Below are 22,502 nucleotides of genomic sequence, written 5' to 3'. Positions count from 1 at the left end.
CCACGAAATTTACGATCTTTCAACTCTGTTGTTGGTTGTTTTTCAACAAAATTTTATTCTAATAAGAGCCCCCTATTTCTAATTTTGAGAGCGCCCTGTGCGCTAATTATGTCAAATACGGTACCTTGAATTCACGAAAATTTGGACTTCAAACTTTTGAACACAGTGATGTTTTTTTACCAGTTTGTCTGCCAAGGTCACTTAGTGTTGTATCCACGGTAAGTCCCTGTTTTGTTTTTGCCACTGTAATGGTTGTAACCAGAATACTTGGTAGTTGTTGGTGGTCCACATTTGACAGTAGTGGTAATGTAAGCACCTTTGCCCCGTCCACAGGTGACAACTACCACAACGCTACAGCCCTGGTTATTACATTTCTGGTCAACAACCATGTCAACGAGGCAGACAATGCTAAAGCAGAAGCTTGGGAAGCAGAGTATATCAAGTTCATTAAGGGCTTCTCCAACCCCAACATGTCCATCGCCTTCTCCTCGGAGGTAAGTGGGACATTACAAACCTTCTATGATGAAGCACATCCCCAATATGTGCATGGCTTTCTCAAAAGTAAGTACAGTAGAACACGGATATAGCGAACAAACGGATACAACGAACTGTTAAAAAATCCCCAATTTATCTCCTATATAATATCATATAAAATTTACGTATATAACGAACTCTCTACAGCGAACTAACGGATACAGCGAACTGATATCTGATCACCGACAAGCCCATTTATCACTAATTAGCGACGTGTATAGCGAACTGAGAAATCTCACTCAGTGTCAAGTGTCACTGACAATTGGCTGTATGCAATCAGCAGCGAAACAATACAATCAGCGGTGACGGATCAACCTTGTTAAATTTGCATTGTGTTAATCCTACCTGTACATGTAATCTTGTCTGTAAAACAAACATTAGTTACGTTTGTTTTGTGTTTTGTCTTATCCAAGATGGCGGACATTTCCGAGCGAAAACGTGTATAACGAACAACGGATATAACGAACTGATTACTCTGGTCCCTAGTAGTTCGTTATATCCGTGTTGTACTGTACAACACTTCTGTAAGCATGACTTGTTGAGGGACCTTATAATTGCTAGGTCTTATTAGATGAAGAAATGTCCATTGCGTTCTCCACACTTTGTAACAGGCATCTTCGTCAGAATCATTCCGCGTTCAGAAAAGATGCTAAAATTTACCTCTGCCCAATGTGCTATTCCCTTTTGAAATGTCACACAGACATATTTATTGACATGTTAATTAAAATGATTACTGTATCCAGAACAAACCTTGCATTTCAGTACAGCATTTTCTCTCATCTTTTATTTCCTCTTTTTTCTTTCTTCAGCGGTCAATCCAGGATGAGCTTGACCGTGAGAGTTCCTCCGACGTCATAACAATCCTCATCAGCTATCTCATCATGTTCGCCTACATCTCCCTCACCCTAGGCAAGATCAACACCTGCGCCAGATTCTTTGTAAGACAACCCCGTCTCAGAACATAAGACTTTAATATTCTATTTTCTCTAAGGCCTATTAATACAATTTAAGAATACATTCAGCTCTGACATATTAAATTTTCATCATTGAAAAAGATTTGTTTTGGGGAAAAGTTTATCTCAAAAGGGAAAGAGTTGGCCAAGTGGCCTTATGCACCAGAGTTCACTTTGCCAAGTTGCTTCCCTTAATCTGTTCAGGATGGTCATAGGTTTAAATCCCAGATTCTTGGTCTGTTAGCTCCACACCTGTATTTGTAGTTGTCACCAAAGTGGTTAAAGTCTACGACCTACAACATGTTTGGTTTCATCCATGTTTCGCTACATGATGTCAAATTACGGAAATGCTGTGGCGTGATACAAAGCTCATTCACTTCGTGTGAAAATGTCAGATGTTGAAATCATTAATTCATTCCTTGAAATGTGCTAATGATTTCTATCACTGGATTAGACTGACTGACTGACTGATCCGAAATACTCATGCCAGTCATATTCTCTTCCTCAGGTTGACTCCAAAATAACTATGGGTCTGGCCGGCGTGCTGATTGTGCTTCTGTCGGTGGGGTGTTCTTTGGGCTTCTTCAGCTACGTAGGCCAGCCGGCCACTCTGATCATCATCGAGGTTGTACCCTTCCTCGTGCTGGCTGTTGGCGTGGACAACATCTTCATCCTAGTACAGGCCTATCAGGTAACTTCCGATGAAGTCAATGAGTACTGCTTCCCCATCAGTTTGATGTAAAACCCTCACTGATGCAATTTTACCAATATAACTGGATGTTAGCATCTACCTTTTCTACTGTACCTTAAATATTGTCATGGATCGAAGAGGATACGACCCATATAGATCCTGGTTGGAAGGATTGCCCTAAAATGTGGCTATGTTTGTCATAAGAGGCGACTAACGGGATAGGGTGGTCAGGCTCACTGACTTGGTTGATGCATGTGATCGTATCCCAAATGCGTAGATCGTTGCTCACGATGTCAATCACTGGATTGGTCCAGTGGTTATTTACTGACCACCGTCATGTAGTTGGAATATTGTTGAGTGTGGCGTTAAAGAACCAACAAACAAAGAAAAGGTGATACCTGAGCACGGTGCCTGGGACAGTGTGCACACCTCACCCCATTCCTACCATTCAAAATCCTGGATCTGAATTTGGAACCACTATATGCAGGATCACAATCCATTTCACACAATTGTTTTTGTGACTTTTGACAGCAATAATGTATGTTTTCAGTTACCACGGTTACATACATTTAACCCATTAACCGCTAGTCCGCTAGTCCTCTTGATATAACGTCTTAACCTCCTGTCTTGGGACACATGATGTTAATCTCCATACTGACTAGAGGACTTGATTATTCCAGCGTGATCAGCGGCAAGCGTCAGAGGACCTGGAACAGCAGATAGGCCGCATTGTGGGCAAAGTGGGACCCAGTATGATGCTGACCAGCTTCTCTGAGTCCATCGCTTTCTTCCTTGGTACGTGGAGCTGCTAGGATAACCCCGACTATTTAATGCAGATTTGTAAATGGCTGTTGTTGCATATGTGTTTGTGTGATGTCAGTATTGTTTGCTTTATGAATTGTAATGAATGTGATATACTAGCATAAGCCCGAACTCTTTGTATGTACAGCACACAGGACATCGGTCACAGTCATGTTGTGCTTGAATTGCTTGTTTCTTTTTCAGGTGCCCTGACCGACATGCCAGCAGTGAAGATCTTCTCTCTGTATGCAGCCATGGCTGTCTTTTTTGACTTCTTGCTGCAGATCACCTGTCTGGTGGCACTAATGTGCCTGGATGCCAAGAGACAGGAGGTGAGTGTCTGCAGATCACCTGTCTGGTGGCACTAATGTGCCTGGATGCCAAGAGACAGGAGGTGAGTGTCTGCAGATCACATGTGTGGTGGCACTTATGTGCCTGGATGCCAAGAGACAGGAGGTGAGTGTCTGCAGATCACATGTGTGGTGGCACTAATGTGCCTGGATGCCAAGAGACAGGAGGTTAGTGTCTGCAGATCACATGTGTGGTGGCACTAATGTGCCTGGATGCCGAGAGACAGGAGGTGAGTGTCTGCAGATCACATGTGTTGTGGCACTAATGTGCCTGGAAGCCAAGAGACAGGAGGTGAGTGTCTGCAGATCACATGTGTGGTGGCACTAATGTGCCTGGATGCCAAGAGACAGGAGGTGAGTGTCTGCAGATCACATGTGTGGTGGCACTAATGTGCCTGGATGCCAAGAGACAGGAGGTGAGTGTCTGCAGATCACGTGTCTGGTGGCACTAATGTGCCTGGATGCCAAGAGACAGGAGGTGAGTGTCTGCAGATCACATGTGTTGTGGCACTTATGTGCCTGGATGCCAAGAGACAGGAGGTGAGTGTCTGCAGATCACAGGTGTGGTGGCACTAATGTGCCTGGATGCCAAGAGACAGGAGGTGAGTGTCTGCAGATCACATGTCTGGTGGCACTAATGTGCCTGGATGCCAAGAGACAGGAGGTGAGGGTCTGCAGATCACATGTGTGGTGGCACTAATGTGCCTGGATGCCAAGAGACAGGAGGTGAGTGTCTGCAGATCACATGTGTGGTGGCACTGATGTGCCTGGATGCCATGAGACAGGAGGTTAGTGTCTGCAGATCACATGTCTGGTGGCACTAATGTGCCTGGATGCCAAGAGACAGGAGGTGAGTGTCTGCAGGTCACGTGTCTGGTGGCACTTATGTGCCTGGATGCCATGAGACAGGAGGTGAGTGTCTGCAGATCACCTGTCTGGTGGCACTAATGTGCCTGGATGCCAAGAGACAGGAGGTTAGTGTCTGCAGATCACATGTCTGGTGGCACTAATGTGCCTGGATGCCATGAGACAGGAGGTGAGTGTCTGCAGATCACATGTGTGGTGGCACTAATGTGCCTGGATGCCAAGAGACAGGAGGTGAGTGTCTGCAGGTCACGTGTCTGGTGGCACTTATGTGCCTGGATGCCATGAGACAGGAGGTGAGTGTCTGCAGATCACCTGTCTGGTGGCACTAATGTGCCTGGATGCCAAGAGACAGGAGGTTAGTGTCTGCAGATCACATGTGTGGTGGCACTAATGTGCCTGGATGCCATGAGACAGGAGGTGAGTGTCTGCAGATCACCTGTCTGGTGGCACTAATGTGCCTGGATGCCATGAGACAGGAGGTGAGTGTCTGCAGATCACATGTGTGGTGGCACTAATGTGCCTGGATGCCATGAGACAGGAGGTGAGTGTCTGCAGATCACATGTGTGGTGGCACTTATGTGCCTGGATGCCATGAGATAGATATTACAGGATGCATATATTACTCGAATATTGCTAAAAGCAGTGTAAAATCATACTCCCGCTCCCTGTTAAAATGTGAATGCCATTATTGAATGCAGCTTTCTGTGTCTAGAAAAATCACTTTGACTGCTGCTGCTGTGTGAAGATGAGGAATGCAGAGAAGGAGGAGAAGCGCGAGGGCCTGCTGTACACGTTCGTCAAGGACTACTACTCTCACTTCATCATGAAGGAGTGGGTCCGGCCTATCGTGGTCAGTTCAAATTGATGTTTCAGATTTCACTAGTTTATCACAGTCAACTAATCACAATATTCCTGCATTGTGACATTGTCAATGTCAAATGTTTTAGCATTTCTTAGCATGTATTTAGATATCCTTCTATGCGTATGCTCTTATATATTAACTACCGTGTCTTGGTATATTTGTGACCCCTTGGGGAAACTGAAAAGCATCTCTTTAAGATTATTTTGTTTTATTTTTGTGTGTTGTTGTATTGTTCTTTAACGGCACACTCAGCAATATTCCAGGCGGAGGTCTGTAAATAATCATGTCTGGACCAGACAATCCAGAGATTTTGATATTATAATTCACGTTGTCGGTTTACACTGACACGCCATCTACCAAGTCACTGAGCCTGACCAACCCGTCCATTTGGTCACCTCTTTCAATCATAGGTTTCTGGACCTGTTCTTACTCTGTATGGCCGTGAGGTCTCTTTAAGATTTGTTTTGTCACTTTATAGAGGCCATTTGTATTGGTAGTGATACAGTACATAGAGGTCTCTTGGCATAACACCAGTATCTCTCAGTCTGTGTGTCAACTGTGTTGTAGATGATTGTCTTCGTTGGCTGGTTCTGTGCAAGCTGTGCCATGGCACCAAGGATTGAAATCGGGTTGGATCAAAAACTGTCCATGCCAGAGGTGAGATTCACAGAGTATTGCAACAATATTCAGTCACAGTTAGGTTAGTGTGATAAAACCATACTTGGAATCTAGTTTGTGTCACTAAGATGACATATTATTCCTCTCATAGCCCCACAACTGTAGGTCAGGGTTCCAGATAATGTTTTGAGTCATTGAGTTCTTACCCCTTTATACTTGGTATTGATCTTTTTTATATAAATTTATATAATTTATATAACTTATCCTTTCTTACACTATGTATTTCTTCCCTTTCTTTTGATCTTGGTGTGGAAACGATCCAAATTTCCAGCTTAAAACAACATATCACCCAAACAAGTCCTATCCGTGACAAAGGTTACTATCATCACCACTGGTCAGTGCAATGCATGAATATCATACTATCTGACCATGGGACGTCCCCAGATATCTCACACCCAACCATCCCCACCTCACAGTTGTTGTATGTCAGCCTGTGCAAGAAAGAGACTGAGTTACCTGGGGACGTCTCATGGTCAGATTCATGCGTTGCACAGACCAGTGGTGCTGATGGTACCTTGGTAATGGCTGTGATATGTTTGGGTGATATGTTTTTTGAAGTTAAAAATGTGTTCTAGGATTGTTTCTTCACGAAGATTGAAAGAAAAGCATACTGTGAGATAGATAGTTATACTAAATATACAACTTATTGTAAATATTATTTTTAAAAATTTCTCTTGGGTCTAGTCTATGTATCCGTGTGCTGGCCCAAGTGTGTAACATGTCACATAAACTCGCAACAGTGACATACATGTCTAATTAACAATAAGAAATGTACGCAAAATTATGCCTGCATTTGATCAGTAAATAAAACTAAGAACTACAAGTATGCAAGATGAAAAGAATACACAGTGTTGTCTTACTATTGTTTGTTTTTTAAATTTTTATGCATATTTATGTGTATATAAACATAGAATTAATTGAGTAATGGGATTTATCATGCATATTTAGAGGAGGGACGCAGCTTACCTGGAGCCCCATTAGATCCTATACAGGTATCATATGTTTGTATGTTGTACATTCAGGACTCGTACGTTCTGGATTACTTTGGCAACTTGTCAGCCTACCTGTCTGTTGGCCCACCGGTGTACTTCGTGGTCAAGTCTGGACACAACTACACCACCACCGCAGGCCAGAATGACATCTGCGGCGGCAACGGTTGTCCGGAAAATTCTGTTCTCGGACAAATCTTCAAGGCAGCACAACAGGCTAATTAGTGAGTAACATGATTTTGACTGTCATTTCTATAGATTATCTCTTCTCATATCTTTGACACACAGGCAAAAAAAATTAATTTGTTGTGTGGTATCAATAATATCATTTATCTTTTCTGACAGCAGCTGCTTAGGTTATTAGATCAAATGAAATATTATTTTATAAGTTGACAAAAATTATTAGCAGTATTTGAGACATACTGCAGCATCTTACATCCCCGATTATCCAATGTAAATGTTAAAGATGGTACTTATGATCTTATTCGGCACAAAACAAGAACTGGTCTGCACAGAGTCAGTATACTGTTTCTGAGTGGGGTATCCATCTTAAACTGCAGCTTGGTGTCTCAGAGATAAGCTCTACAAAACCAGCATTAATCCGGACAAGTGACACACACGCACGTATGTACACATCACATGATAGTCTCCAGTGTACTGATTAATACCTTGACCCGTTCTCAACTGTGTATGATTGTGATGTTTACTAGCACCCGCATCGCTCACCCCGCCTCCTCGTGGCTGGACGACTACTTCAGCTGGCTCACCCCTGACGGCAACCCGCCATGTTGTCGCTACTACGATGAGACAGACACATTCTGCAAAGCTACAAGTGAGGACATTGATCATTGTCTTCTATGTGTTTTCTCTTCTTTGTTAGGCCTGGTCAATTAATGAATCTTCAGTTGGGTACTTAACTTAAAAAATCTGTCAAGTGATTTTCATTCATAGCTGGGTGCAAGAGATTTATTGTCCCGCTCAGAAATCCATGTGCAGCCTGTTTGCTTCTTGGCGAGGTGTAAGGGATTTATTCTCCTGCTCAGCATTGTTTTTCCCTCCCATGCGGGTTATGTAGTATTTTATCTAGATATCGTGAACCAATCAGATATCAATATTCTCACATGAAGGTAAGATAATATAGGTTTGGAGATTCTTGAATGTGATTTGTAGATTTTGTTATAGACTCTTGAAGTAACTAGGTAATCAACCAAACATTTCGTTGATACTAGCTCATCTCATGTTTCAGTTGTCAATGACTCCTGTGTTAAATGCAACCTAACCAACTTTGCAAAAGGACGTCCTTCAGAGGAGGACTTCATGCCCTTCTTGCCCTGGTACCTGGAGGACATTCCTGAAGTCAAGTGTTCCAAAGGGTAGGTTCCTCTTCATGGTGGGGTTAAGGGTTAGGATTGGCCCACAGTAACTTATGCATACAAGGAGGCAGAAGTGGAATGGGTGGTCGATCTCGGTGACTTGCTTGATTATATGTCCACATGATGCAGTGGCGTGGATCAGTGCTTGTTTTCTGATACTGATTTCTCTGGCCAAGACTATTTACAGCTTACCTTGGTATTGCTGACAGTGGTGTTAAATAACATTCGTCCATTCACTTCTAAGAGTGGACTTATGAGGATAGAGTTGTTACAGTGTGTGACCTGGCAGATTGGGTGTCCTTATGTCCTGACAGCATCTGTCGTGCTTGCTATCAACTAGTGCTGTGATGGGTTGAAAATGGACTCAGATACCTGTTTATCATTACCTAACTATGACTCAAGTACCCGGGTCTTGCTGATGTTATGAAAGTTATCATTTGTCAAAACCAAACCTGCATGGCAATTGTTTGAGTTGCTTACAAAGTTTTAAACGCTAACATTGCACAAAACGTTACCAAAACAGACAATTTTGACCAGCAACACACAGTGACCTACTGCGCCCCACTGCTGAAGTCATTTCTTGTCTAGTGATTATTAGCAAAAACAAAAAGAGACAACTCAGGCAATATAGTGCAAAAAGGACCCCAACATGCCCCAAAATGACCTGGACGTGAAAAGTATGCCTTACAGAAACCCCTAAAGTGAGGACCCAAACACTGCAGTTGACCCCTATTATCTAACCAAATGAGTATGTTGACATTATATGCATTTGTGATTCGTTACACATGACAGTGTGTGGAAGAAAAATACTGTTTTATTTACTGTAATTTTAAAAACAAATGTCAACAAATTAATCTCTCTTTCTTGGATAGTCGCGTCTGTGAAAACAGACTCAAGTCCACCTATACTCGAGTACCTGTCATAGCCCTTCTAATCAACCACTGCCCCCTGTCCAGTCTTGATTATTTACAGTGAAAAAGCTGAAATATGGCTTACTGAAGCACAAAACAACATTCACTTACTTTTATATGTAGGGTTTCAAGTCCCATGTAACTCAAGTTTGTCATACAGTTTAAAACATGTGCTTGGGGTAAGAAGTGTTTAGGAAATGTATGATCTGATATTCGCCTGAAATTGTACCACTACAGGATGATGGGTAGCTGTTAAATGAAACTGTTTGCATTCATGATGGTCGGGCTTAGAATCCTGAACAAAAGAAATCAGCTCATCTTTATGAAGATAGGACAAACAAGATGTTGTAGAACCTGTTTGCAGAAGTGGGGCGGTCAGGTAGCCTAGTTGTTAATGTGTTAGTTCCTCATGCCGAAGACCCAGGTTCGATTCCTGACATGGGTACAATGTGTGAAGCCCATTTCTAGTGTCCCCTGCCGTGATATTGCTGGAATACTGGAATACTAAAAGCGGTGTAAAACCATACTCACTTTTGCAGATGTGGGTTGTGGGATAGCCTTGTGGTTAAAGCATTCGCACGTCACAGTGAAGGCCCATTTTTTATTCCCCACATGGGTACAAGGTGTGAGCCCATTTCTGGAGTCCCCCGCTGTAATATTACTGGAATATTGCTAAAGGGGCGTAAATCCATACTCTCATTCACACCAGTGTAGAAACACACACACTTAACATCTGATCCATTATTAGAAGTACATAGTTTTAACTACTAGTACATGCATTATTGACTTCATCATTGCAGTGGTCATCCTGCCTACGGGTCTGCTGTACAGCTGCTGAACAAGAACACAACTGTTGGAGGTTTGTCAGTTTTACATAACACTCCATACTGTCGCCTTAACAGGATTCCACAGCATTGGGTCCCCATTAGGCTGGTGGACTCGGACAATGTCAGATCTTGCTTATTCTTCCTGGTATGTGGGATCAAGGCTCGATTATGTACAGGGAGCACGGGCGGCCCGGTTGTCAAAGGCGCTGCAATTTGTTGTGCAGAGTTGCGTCCCTTGGGCCAGAAACCTATGATTGGGTTCGAATCCCGATTCGCCCCGATTATGTTTCTAGGTTTGTCAGCACCATAACCATGCTCATGGGTTTCACCAAAGTGGTAAACGTCTGAGACCTGCATCACTTCAGGCTTTCCTCCCACATTAAGCTGACAGGCAGCGATATAACTGGAATACTGTTAAAATCGGCATTAAACACAATTCACTCACGATTATATACAGGCCGATGTTAGTTGTGAGTGTAGTTGTAGGGTGTGTGACTTCACATCAGCTTGACTCGTCAGCATCAGCATCAGCTTGAGTTTCTAGGTTTCTAGGTCCTGAACCTCTCTGAAGCACATGTTGCACATGTGGTTTTATCCTAAAGCAACTGACTTTGTTCAAAATATGCCTGTTCACACAGCAGTAAAAGGGCACCTGGTAGGCTGAGATGGTAATGTGACTTAGCATTCCAGCACCTTATATAGGCAGGTTGTATACTTCCCAGGGAGCTGAGAATTAAAATAAGAGTGCACACTGATCCATTGACTTGGGTAATATTATTAATGCAACACCAAGAGCATACACTTGGTGAAAGGATTCTGGCGGAATATAAATAGAAAATGTAGTATTGTTGATGTTGTGATCATTATGGTATTTTACTAAAATCTGAAGGTACGGACACACAAGTTTAAATCCTACATATGTTGTACACTATGTGCATGCTGAGGTAAGCTGAATGTATTTTGTGTTTTTTTCACAGCAACATATTTCATGACATACCACACTATCCTGAAGACCAACAACGACTACATCAGTGCTCTCAAGATGGCGAGAGAAATAGCCAGCAACATTACACGGGATCGGAACTTCACAGAGGAAGGAATCACCGTCTTCCCATACAGGTAGGTGGAGAGGGGTCGGGGAGAGACACAAGACTTGTTGCTTCAGGTTTGTGGTGACGCATTTCCCCATTAATTGCTGCAGTCACATGACAAAAGTTAAAACAGTTGACGCAATCTTGCCGTGATGGAGAACATTCAATATACCATATTTTATCCAGTAGGGGCCAAATTTGTGATCAAAATCCAAGGAACACAACAGGTCATCAGTCTGTACCATACACCCACAGTTTTATAGAAATCTGTGACTGAATATTTTCACAGTACATTGTCTGTACATGCATTGAGAAGTTAGTTGGTGTGGAGCATTCATTATGTATCCTGATTTATCGGATCAAAGTTAATGTTTGAAAGAAATTTGAATATTAACTGTTTTCAAAACTATCAAACCATTTAATATCATTTACTTTTCACAAACTTTCTACTCCTACTTGTCATGGGATCTCTTGCAGCAAATTCTATAAGATTTCCTTGTGCCAAAAATCAATCCTTACTCTCAAGGTACAAGTGTTCTAGAAGCTGAAAGTCTGTCAAGTAAGCTTCATTGTCAATCATGCTGTGTCAAGTTGTTTCAATTTTCCCAGCACCAATCTCCTACACCGGTTGTAAATTGTAATATGATATTTGAAATTCTGTTGACAGTGTCCCTGGTAATAAGCCATTTTATCTAATTGCCACAGAAACAATGTATTCCGTTCATTATCAGATTGTGTTTTCCATTTCAGTATTTTCTATGTCTACTATGAGCAGTATCTGACCATCGTGCATGACACCATCAAGAACCTGTCCATCTGTGTTGGCGCCATATTCTTAGTGACATTCGTCCTGCTGGGCTTTGAGCTGTACTCTGCCATCATGGTCGTCATCACGATCGCCTTCATCCTGGCCGACATGCTGGGGCTGATGTACTTGTGGGACATCTCACTCAACGCTGTGTCACTGGTCAACCTCGTCATGGTAACTGCTTCTTGGTTTCTGGGGCAGGGGAACCCGTGGGGATTCCTGTGAGCAGCGTTCAACAACAAGAACAACAATAATAATACAGTGTTCCCTCGCTATTGTGCTCTTCATTATAGTGCTAACTCGGTTATAGCACGAGGTAAAGCATGGCTCCAGAAATTTACTAACATTTTTAATAAACTCAAGTTTTCCAATGACACGATGTTTTCCCCAATCTCAGAAAACATTATCAGCTGATCACCGCGATCACGTAACACTGGAAATATCAGTAAAAAAATCTGAACTGAAGTACGCAATTTAATCCCGTTATTATAATATCTGTTTATAAAAAAATTGTTCATTGCTTATCTGGAATTATGTTTGCAATATATATTTGTTATTATATTCAAAATTTCATTCAATAGATATAATTTACAGCAACCACAGTCAGATTACCACTATTGACACCTTGAAACAAACTTTAGTTGCAAGAGAATGGATACACATATGATAAATGCCGTACGATGACTCGCTAAAAGGGATATTATGGTTTTTTTGAAAGCGCATATTAATACGCGATAAATCTTTTTTTACACTATGAATCATAAACAACTTTTATTCTAATCTTTTTTTAAACTCTGCAATGTAGATGGTGTAAGGTAGGCAGAGCATGTATACTGTTGGTCATCTACCACCTACAGCTCCATCTCGGTTAAACCACTGATCTATAACACTCATCAATTATTTGGACCCCAAAGGTAGCATTGTAGCGAGGGATCACTGAAATGATAATCAAAAATATATGTATAGCACCTAATATCATCAGTGGTTCTGGATCTCAAGATCTTATTAACTCTTCCTGTTTTATTACATTTGTAACTGGGGATGATTGAGTTTAACAAAATATTGTTTGATAGTGCTGGTCCAGACTAAGCTGTTCTGGAAACCCCACACATCTGTATTGTTCTAAATGAACATTAGTTATTAATCTGGATGTTTCTTTCCTTTCAGGACATATTCTCGTGAAACAGTAGTCTAGATTAACAGCATGATTACCTATTTGTATTGTTGTGCCTGTATGCATGTCCTGTGATATGTTTCAGACTGTGGGTATAGCGGTGGAGTTCTGTTCCCACATTGTCAGAGCCTTCACCGTCAGCACCATGCCGACACGCAAGGAGCGAGCCAAACACGCTCTGGCACAAATGGGGAGCTCGGTAGGTTACCTAGTCTACATGTTTTGATGTATGCACCCTGTTCGTCCTCCCTCCCTCCCGACCGCCTCCGTGGTCTAGTGGTAGAGCGTCCGCCCGGAGAGCGGAAGGTCCGGGGTCCGATCCCCGGCAGCGTCATATCAAAAGACGTTTAAAGATGGTACTTGTTGTTACCCTGTCTGGCGCTCGGCATTAAGGGGCTAAAACAAGGACTGGTCAGCTCGGAGTCAGTATACTGTGTCTGAGTGGGGTATTCATGTTAAACTGCGGCATGGTATTTCAGTGAGCTAGCACTATAAATCGGCATCAGTCAAGACTAGTACAATCAGCCACACAAACACAAACACAAACACGTACATGCACGTCGCTATATAAGTGCAATAACCTTGGACGCAACATTAAACCCCATTTCACCTCACCCTCCCTCCCAGTATTGAAATAAACAAAATTGTCAGGCTGCTATCAGGACCCACAGACTTTAGAAGCTGCAGGCCCTGACTAAACTCTGCAGACCCTCATTTAAAAGACTGCAACTAATTGTGACAAATAAATTTACACGTAAATTGACTCGTAAATTTACTGCAGGTGTTTAGGACTCATACAAATTTGAACCTACAGGTTTAACAGTGGTATCACATCTGTGGAATGACAACGAAGACTTGTTGGGGGTTCGTGGGATTTATTTTGTCTGTTCTATTGGGGATATGGAGATCCCACCACAATATGGATGAGGGTGATATTTCCCTAAAACAGACTGTAATAAGGTTGAATTAGTGATATAAAATTACAAGAATCTTTCATTAAACAAACATAATATTACAGTTACTGTACACCATGAGCATCAATTTAAGCATATAGTATCAGAGCAACCATCCGTATATTATTACAGATACAAATCCTATTTATATGATAGAATACACATAAAAAAATTACAAATATATACATAAAATAATGTTAAAAGCGGCTTAAAAACCAACTCACTCACTCGCTATAGCTGTAAGCTATAACTTATTGTCTGAGATAAATGTACTTATAACAGCTACAGCTTCAAGCTATTAACTGTATAAATTACTGAAAGCACCTTAAAACAATATGGTAGCTCAATCTCATTAAAATCAGATCTTAGTTCTCGCTACCGCTAAGCAAAGATCTGAGGACATCCCATTACGGGTCATATCAGACTGACCTTGCGCGAATTTAGACCAACCAATGGAAGGACGGACAAGAAGTCGACATTAGCCAATCAGAAGGCAGATTTCTCGTGCTTTACGGCAATAATTTCAAATTGGCAACTACGCTTCGAAACATATTATGACAAATTCTCTTTAAAAATTTCAAACCCAAACAAAAGAACATTCTGGAAAGGCAAATATATGGTCTAGATTCAGTCGTTAAACCCCTAACTATCGTTCGGAATACCCCATGTTAAAGTTTTCGAGATTGCATGATTAGAAATCACATTCTGACTGTCACTTTCATGATCTGGTAAGTGACGCTCTGATTGTTGATTGTTCGGATGAAAGGTCGTTCTGACGTGACCCCTAATGGGATGTCCTCAGATCTTTGTTTAGCGGTAGCGAGAACTAAGATCTGATTTTAATGAGATTGTATGGTAGCTTAACACACTAATTTCATTTTATTCTAATTGGTTACTTATGTCGTTGCTAATCACAATGCACATATGTATCATGACATTGTTAAATTAAATAATTTTTTAATTTGTGATGTTTACACGATATACAGCTTTTCCAATGGACGATAGGTCAATCACATGACCGCGAAATTGACATTCATAAGTGTATGAACAACACAATTTGACGTTCATATGTTTTTCACGAGACCGTGTTCTTGAAATGCAGTATCATGCACATGATATGCAATGTTGTAAATATATTATTCATTTAAGAATTGACCTTCACTTTGTGTGAGTTCTTTGGAGTATGAACCTTCATAGAGTGAGGGCCAAACTGTATGAATGTCGGAGCTTGTATGTTTTCGTGCTAGGGAATTCCCAGGGATTTCCCAGGAATGTGGAAGTAGTCCGTCAGTGTTTACGTCAAATTATACTATATAACAGATATGCAATTAGAAATGATAAAAGTGTATTTAACAAGGCTAAAAATATCAGATCCTATCCTCCATATAAATACCAAAGAAATCTAAATTAACTTAGAATGCAGTTCTGTGAATCCTGCAGAGTTGTAATGCAGCAGTGACCAGAGAAGAGAACTATTGAATTGTTTAAAGCTAAACACCTGGTCACATGCTACAGAAACAATAGAATAGGCCATCACTGGCCAAGCTGTGGCTAGACCCTATCACTAAAGACCTTACATAACTACCTTACCTAAGGATTAGCAGAGGGTCCTCATGTTAGTTTAAGGAGCATCTACCAATCTGAATTAAATTATTTACCAAAGTTTAAGATACGTAAGTCAAAATACACAATTCTGCTACACAGGCACAACACAAGATCTAGCCGCCATGCCCCTTCCCTCCCTCCCTAGCCTCCCTCCCTCCCTCCCTCACTCACTCACTCACTCTCACTTCATTGTTGTTACAGGTGTTAAGTGGTATCACTCTCACCAAGCTGGGAGGTATCATTGTCTTGGCGTTCTCCAAGTCGCAGCTGTTCCAGGTGTTCTACTTCCGCATGTACCTGGGTATCGTGGTGTTCGGGGCAGCACATGGTCTCATCCTCCTGCCTGTCCTGCTCAGCTATGTTGGTGAGTTGATTACGACATATTAGGTGCAAAATCTTTTACATTCTTAAGTAAGCACAGATTTTATACAGAGTCCTTGTGCGAAATGAGTCAGTTTTTCTCAGTACCACATGGTTGTTGTCAGAGCCACCTAAAATGTGATGGTTTTAATGTGTCATCCAACTGTCATTGGCGTGGACAGTTGCTCATAACATCAACCACTGGTGTGACTCAATTATGTGCAGCCTGCCATTCAAAAACTGACATTGGACAAGTAATACATTCACTTGTTACGGCTTAAAAAAAAAAAAAAATTGGTTCTCAGGCAATGGCTTTTTTAAATTATTGCGCGATTGGGCGGTGTTTTTGGGGCTGGGTTTTGTTGTTCAAGCCAGCAAATGTAACCAAATATTGTTTACAATAATTTTGGGGAAATCATGTTCTTAAGTATTGTAGCATTTAACTGCCGGGGTGGTGTGTTCGAGACAATATTTAAAGATTTTATTTTATTATTTTTTAAAATGGAAATAAAAACAAAAACTGCATCAGACTATATGATGATGTTAAGGGCGGTGCCTGAGAACCAAGACAATTGTTCTTTTAGCCTTACAGAGTAAAAGTTTATTTGGTTCATTTTTTATTATTTCCTCCATAAAGTACTGAAGGCATGTTCTGTATCTCACCCCACTACAATCATCTCCTCTCAGGGCCTCCAATGAACAAGGCCAAGGTGTACTATAATCGAATAGAAGCGATGCAGGGTGCTGACAGTAACATCAACCGCAACATCGAGCGTCGCAGCATCATGTCAGACCAAGATGACAACCCTCCGAGCTACGACAGTCTACATTAATGTACACAGACAAGCGACAAACAAAAATCCAAAGTTCTTTCACTGTCCTAGTATGAATGTGTGGATGTATGCTCAGTTCTATTATGACTTGTAAGGGAGATTGTGAAGTGTACGTGTATAGTGATTTCACATTGCAAATGGTATTTGTTAATGAAGGCTCAGGTTGTTCTATTTAAGTGATTATATATGTACTGTTCCACTCCATACAGGATGGGTGATGTATCCATGTAAGAAATAACATGTGAAGGTTACACGGTGGCTTTGGAATGAAATGTATTTTAGTAATCTAAGCAAGGGAAATTTTGTGATTATTTGAGGGATTAACATTGGGACACTCATTTCAGAACAAATAGCATTGTAATGAATTCCTATTTTTCCAATTTTGAAATGAAGTCGGATAAATCAGAATTGATTTGTTTGAAATTAAATTTACCAGAATATTTTTGGAGTTCCTTGATGCATAATATGTGATTGTTTCACTGGAAAAATTTAATATGGAAATTGGAACATGGTAGGAAACCACCAACACATTTTTAGTGGTAAATGAATATTGATATGATTTTTATAACCTGTGCTGTATTTGACGTGGTGTTTGATTGACAGTTGTTAGGAGAGTGTTTTCATGAGCCAAAAACTACCTTCCTTTTGGCCAGACCAGTTTGTTTGGTTCGTGGAATTCCTCAAGAGGCAGGAGGCCAATTTGAACATCTTAATTGATATTGATGATTATGTGAGTTTAATTTCCTTAGAAACACAAAAGACTCTTAGATTATGGTTTTAAGTATAGAAAAGGATGTTTAAGAAAGGCACACTGAGAAGATTATTTACGATTATTTTTTAACTTTCGCAAAGTTCATGGTAGGCTTTCTATAACAAGAAGATAACTTGGTCTGGCCAGTGTGTCATGTTCCACCTTGTTTGTGAAGATGTGAAGACATTTTTAGTCCACAACCACCAAATGATGTCCTAAAATATTCCAGGGAACTCTACCCTCTTTATAACAGATTCTCCAGTATGCTATGTCATCCTACAGTCAGTGTAGCAGAGTCAGTGTAGATCCAGTGGCGGCATCTGTTGGCGGGAGTATCATGCCATCAGGTTTTATCAGGCTATGCTTTCCTCATGATGTAGCGTTTGTATCATGGTACTTGCCCCCTCAATCAATGCATGTCATGAAACAAATGGAAACAAATTTGGGATGAACTTTATCATGTATTGACACATTGATTCTCATAATAACAAGCAATGGAATGGATAGCAAGTTCTTGGTAATTGGTTGGATTCGTCAGTGAAGATGCTACATCTTTATGAAGAAATACCCTACATGATGTTAAGGGACTAGTCATAAATAATAGGGGAGGAGAGAGAGATTAAGTGGGGAGGCTCAGGGAAAAAAATGACATTTATTATCATAACTCCAGGGGATATCAGTAAAATATGATACATAATTAATTACCAGTCCCTAAAAAGGTGAGAATTTCTGCAATGCAACATGCACGCTTATGAAAATGTTCATTTGGTGCTTTCCTGTCATAGTAAGCCGGCTTGCCGGGATACTGTTCAAAATGGTGTTAAACCCCACTCTTACTCACTATAAAAATCTTAAAAGTTCTAGATATATTTGTCCACGTTATTGCTTGTTTTTATGTAGAGCAACCTCTTGAATGCCAATCAGTGTGTAATTGATATGTTTATTAATACAAGCAGCAATATGATGTATTGTATATATTGTGGCCATGCATCCAGACTCGTGCTGATATTACTTGCACATGGTATTTTTAGTATTGAATGAATGGTATGAAAGACAGGTATAGTACAAATATTGGAAGTTGTACACTGGAATTTTGTAACATGGATGAAAGAAATATATTTTATGAATGCTTCAAGCATAGCTGAGTTTGCACTTGCAAAATTACTGCAAGTAAAATAGATGTAGTAGACAGCATTATCTCATATTTAATCTCAAGTATGAATTTACATTTACTCTTTGGCAGATTCATTTCTATTTGTACAGAACATGACAAGAATCAACAAAAGTAATTCATATGTTGAATTATCTTCCCATGGCAAGGGCATTAACTGACAATCTAGTTTCCACCTTTGCTGTACTTGGCTGGAATTTCATGGCGCGAGTGACCAGTGGCAATTACGAGTTCTGTCCCTCCTACTGACCAATCACATTCCACCTCTCATATCACTTGCATTTGCTTAAAACAAAATGGCAGCGCCCAGTCAAGATCTTTTGTAATCTTTTGTCTTACCTCGCCCAGTGCATCAAATCACTTGAGCACCTTGATAAGAAACATGAAAAGATTTGAAATCCATGTTGTTTACAAACTGAATGTCTAGTTCGTTATGTGATTTTGATGGACTATGCATAGACTTGTTAGTCCAGCAAAAATATAACACCGGAATTGCAGCCTAGTTTGGCAAGGGTGGAAATTGGACTTCTATTGTCAGTTAATTCCCTTGCCTCAGGAAGATGATGTTCGATAACGCGATCTATATTGATGCTGCACATTGCCCAAGGAAGAGAGCAACTTGAATTGGTGGAGCATGGAGGTCATTATAATGAATGTGAGCTGTACATAGTTGGGACATTTTCACGTGACTGTGCCTTGATAAGTTTGTTTTATTGAGTATTTATGCTGGCATGTTCCGAACTGTTTTTCACACATCTAAATTTGTAGTGTTGAGATTATTTGTGGTATGTGTCCGTTTGTTACATTTTACTACTTTTGTTATGTTTCATTATTGTATGTGTATTGGTATTTTCCTGAATGGATCAGCTTGCATAAAGATATCATTCCTACATGTAGACTTCAGATAGAGCCTGTCATGATTGAACAAGTATTAACCTTGAGAATTCTGTCACAGAAGAAAACAGGAATATTTAATTCATTATTTTAATCTTGTTCAGTTATGAGATAAATCGTTAAGCAAGTCACAATGTTTGTAATCAGCAGTAGTAAATTCATGATCACTGCACAAACAATGCATATTATTTATTTTAGTGAGATTATTGAGATTACATGGCATACGATTGTTATGTTAATTACCATTTTGTCCTTGTTTCAACAGTTGTCTTGCTTGGGTGGTGCAAGTTAGTGCTACTACCATGACTTCTCTTGAACATTCTTGTTTGATGTTTTCCTGCCAAAACAGCTCTATGGAAGGGGCTGCTTTTGACAGGATGCTTTCAAATTGTTTGTTTCACAAAATTTACCTTATATTTGTCAAGTTCAAACTTGAATTTTAGTCTCCATGCTTAGTGAGCCCCATCACCCTCTTAGTTAAACCTAGATGGTCATCTCTGTGATAGTCTGCAGACAGTAGGGTGCTACAGTCATAGTTCTAAAATCATCTTAAGCACAAGGTCTAAACAGAGAGGTTGTAAAATCTCTAAATAATTCTATTCAGATTGCAAGGCATGCAGTAACACTAACAACAATCAGGATACTACCTAACTATTGAAGTCTTGGTTCTGTAACTATAGAGGCATCTGGTAACTTTCATCTCAGAGTTGTCATACAGTCTTGGAAAAAATAGACTCAACTGGACTTAAGCATCCCTAACCTTCTGTATTTTTCACATTCATAGATACAAGTTCTAGTGAACATATTCAGGCCACCATTTTGAAATCTTGTAGTTTATTGATGTGTGTTTACAGGAAACTAGTCAACTTGTTAACAAATCAGCACACCTTTCATACAAAAATGTTCTGATACTTGGATTAATAATGAGCACTTGAAACGCTGGAGGGCCGGTTTCTTTGCCCAAAATATGTTGATTAACTCTGTGTATTCGCATTACAACCATAAGACCTCAAAGTGCCGTTCTACAGCTGTACAACGCCATTCTATAGCTGTACAACGCGTGCTGTTGATAACAATCATAACCATGAATTTGGAAATTTCTCAATTCTGATCCGTCAATAGACCCCTTCAGGTTGAAACAGACGATTTGACAGATTCATCAACGTGGAAGATAATATCTATAGAATAGTACTTCTTTTTAGTCATTGTCCGTAGGCATTTTTAAATAATTATATAAAATGTAAAGGTGCACTTACTACAAAATTCAAAGGATGTGTGGCAATTAAATCTTTTACAGAAAACACGACAGCAATCTACCAAGAGAATATATTTAAAGTTAGGTGGGAAACACGAGCTTGAAATTTGGCCATCTTTCATATATGACTGACATGATATCTTTTGTGTCACAATGAGGGATATGACGTCATTTTAGCGACGTGCAGTGTAGAAGAAAACATCGGAAGGCTTAGTTTTCTTTAGAGGTGCCCACTTCATGTTAGTTAGGTTGCTGTGCTACGTGCTTTCAGTGCCCCCTCTGCACATTCGGTTCCAAATCCAGCTGAGCATGTTTAAATCTACAGGTACCCTAGCTTTACATAAAAAGCACAGTAACGTTGATCTTCCAAGTGCTAGCCAGTTCACTCTGATGTATGATAATGTTTAGCATGCTGATCATGCCTGTATGTTTCTATTAACCTGACTTGAACTTGCATCAACATCAATCTGTTGTGCAAGAAACTGGTACCACAGCTGCAGGGTCATCGACAGTACTTCACAGGGTTGTATACACGACTTTCTCAAATCGTTCTTCGAACACTCAATTTAAAATCGATACACACCACAATTACACTGCATGTATTGACAAGTGATGCAGGAACTGTGTGCACAATCCCATGAAATATTGACCATGTCCGAGTCCTGCCAGCACTGCTGTGTCCAGTCTGTCTGATCTGTACATCTTCTGCACCATGTAAACAATAAACATAAACAACAATCCAGCTTTTGTCATCTATCCTGGTTCAATATGTCCCCAGCAACTTAGACGTGATCCTTGTCAAAGGCACTGTGCACAAGCTAAACTGTTGATCAGCGGAAAAACTGAGAGGATAGTAGCTTTTAACAATGAGGTCTGCTACTTTTCTTGGTGAATTGGTTCAATTTTGGGAAACCTATCCAATTGAGACGTATTACTCTGTAATGGCTTCAAATGTCCTATATGTAACATGACATTATTTTTACTCGGACCAGTGCTGGTTCGGTGGTTTGTCAAGGTTTCTTTATACTAAGTATATGAAAGTATACACCTTGAAAAATGTTAAGAACCCCCTGGACAGTGTTAGAAAACATGTGCCCTGGCTCCAGATCTATGGTGCAGTGCTGACTTTGGCAGTGGTGTTATGCTAATTTGCATATAATGTGAATAAATATATAGAAATGCTACTACAACTGTGAGGTGCATGACAATACAGTCTCATACATCAAAGTGGCTGTACAACCAATGTGCACAAAGGACAACTATGCAAATGGAAAGCTGTTCACGTTTCAGGATATTTTCACAATGAAAGTTAACCATTCTGTGACATACGGTTATCTAAATGTGTCGACTTATCAAAATTGAAACAGATGAAAAACATATGCAATATCTTGAACGGTCTGTAATATGTCTTTGACCTACTTTGTCGACAAATAAGGACAACAATCATGCCATTTTAAAAAGTGATATTCATAATTGGAAAAAATTGGTATGTGACTTCTGTAAGGATGCCCTAAGCAGTTACTAAAAATGACAGTTACTTCCCCAACATGACGTCCTGTGATGATATAGCCGTAACATGTATAGCTGCCACGTGCCTGGATGACCGCCTCAGCCCCTCCACATGCAGCCAGTGAGAGGCCTAACCTTTTTTTAGGTGTATATCTAAAACTTGGAAATGTTTTACGCCTTTATTGTGGGGATGACTGGTGTTTGATCAAGTGTTTACAATAACATTTCCAGAGAGAGGAGCCTTTTCACCACTTGACATGAA

General features: G+C 40.4%; 1 protein-coding gene across 1 annotated transcript in view; it reads left to right on the top strand.

The window, feature by feature from the left end:
• The window catches only part of LOC139476084 (NPC intracellular cholesterol transporter 1-like), a 40,115-nt gene extending 18,614 nt beyond the window's left edge, over positions 1-21,501 (top strand). Inside the window, exons 7-22 of the mRNA XM_071259337.1 lie at positions 334-494; positions 1,344-1,472; positions 1,996-2,178; positions 2,859-2,973; positions 3,184-3,311; positions 4,909-5,046; positions 5,626-5,715; positions 6,759-6,949; positions 7,436-7,557; positions 7,972-8,098; positions 9,810-9,868; positions 10,814-10,955; positions 11,678-11,909; positions 12,995-13,108; positions 15,669-15,831; positions 16,515-21,501. Coding sequence (XP_071115438.1) covers positions 334-494; positions 1,344-1,472; positions 1,996-2,178; positions 2,859-2,973; positions 3,184-3,311; positions 4,909-5,046; positions 5,626-5,715; positions 6,759-6,949; positions 7,436-7,557; positions 7,972-8,098; positions 9,810-9,868; positions 10,814-10,955; positions 11,678-11,909; positions 12,995-13,108; positions 15,669-15,831; positions 16,515-16,660 — 2,240 coding nt within the window. The 3' untranslated portion in view covers positions 16,661-21,501. The remainder of the gene's footprint in view (positions 1-333; positions 495-1,343; positions 1,473-1,995; positions 2,179-2,858; positions 2,974-3,183; positions 3,312-4,908; positions 5,047-5,625; positions 5,716-6,758; positions 6,950-7,435; positions 7,558-7,971; positions 8,099-9,809; positions 9,869-10,813; positions 10,956-11,677; positions 11,910-12,994; positions 13,109-15,668; positions 15,832-16,514) is intronic.
• Positions 21,502-22,502: the final 1,001 nt, after the last annotated feature.

Source organism: Haliotis cracherodii, unplaced genomic scaffold (genome assembly GCF_022045235.1).
Source record: "Haliotis cracherodii isolate W230 unplaced genomic scaffold, xgHalCrac1.p SCAF_1, whole genome shotgun sequence".
NCBI classification, from domain to species: Eukaryota; Metazoa; Mollusca; class Gastropoda; order Lepetellida; family Haliotidae; genus Haliotis; species Haliotis cracherodii.
Note: the sequence above shows the minus strand (reverse complement) of the source record. Positions and strands in the feature narration are given on the sequence as shown.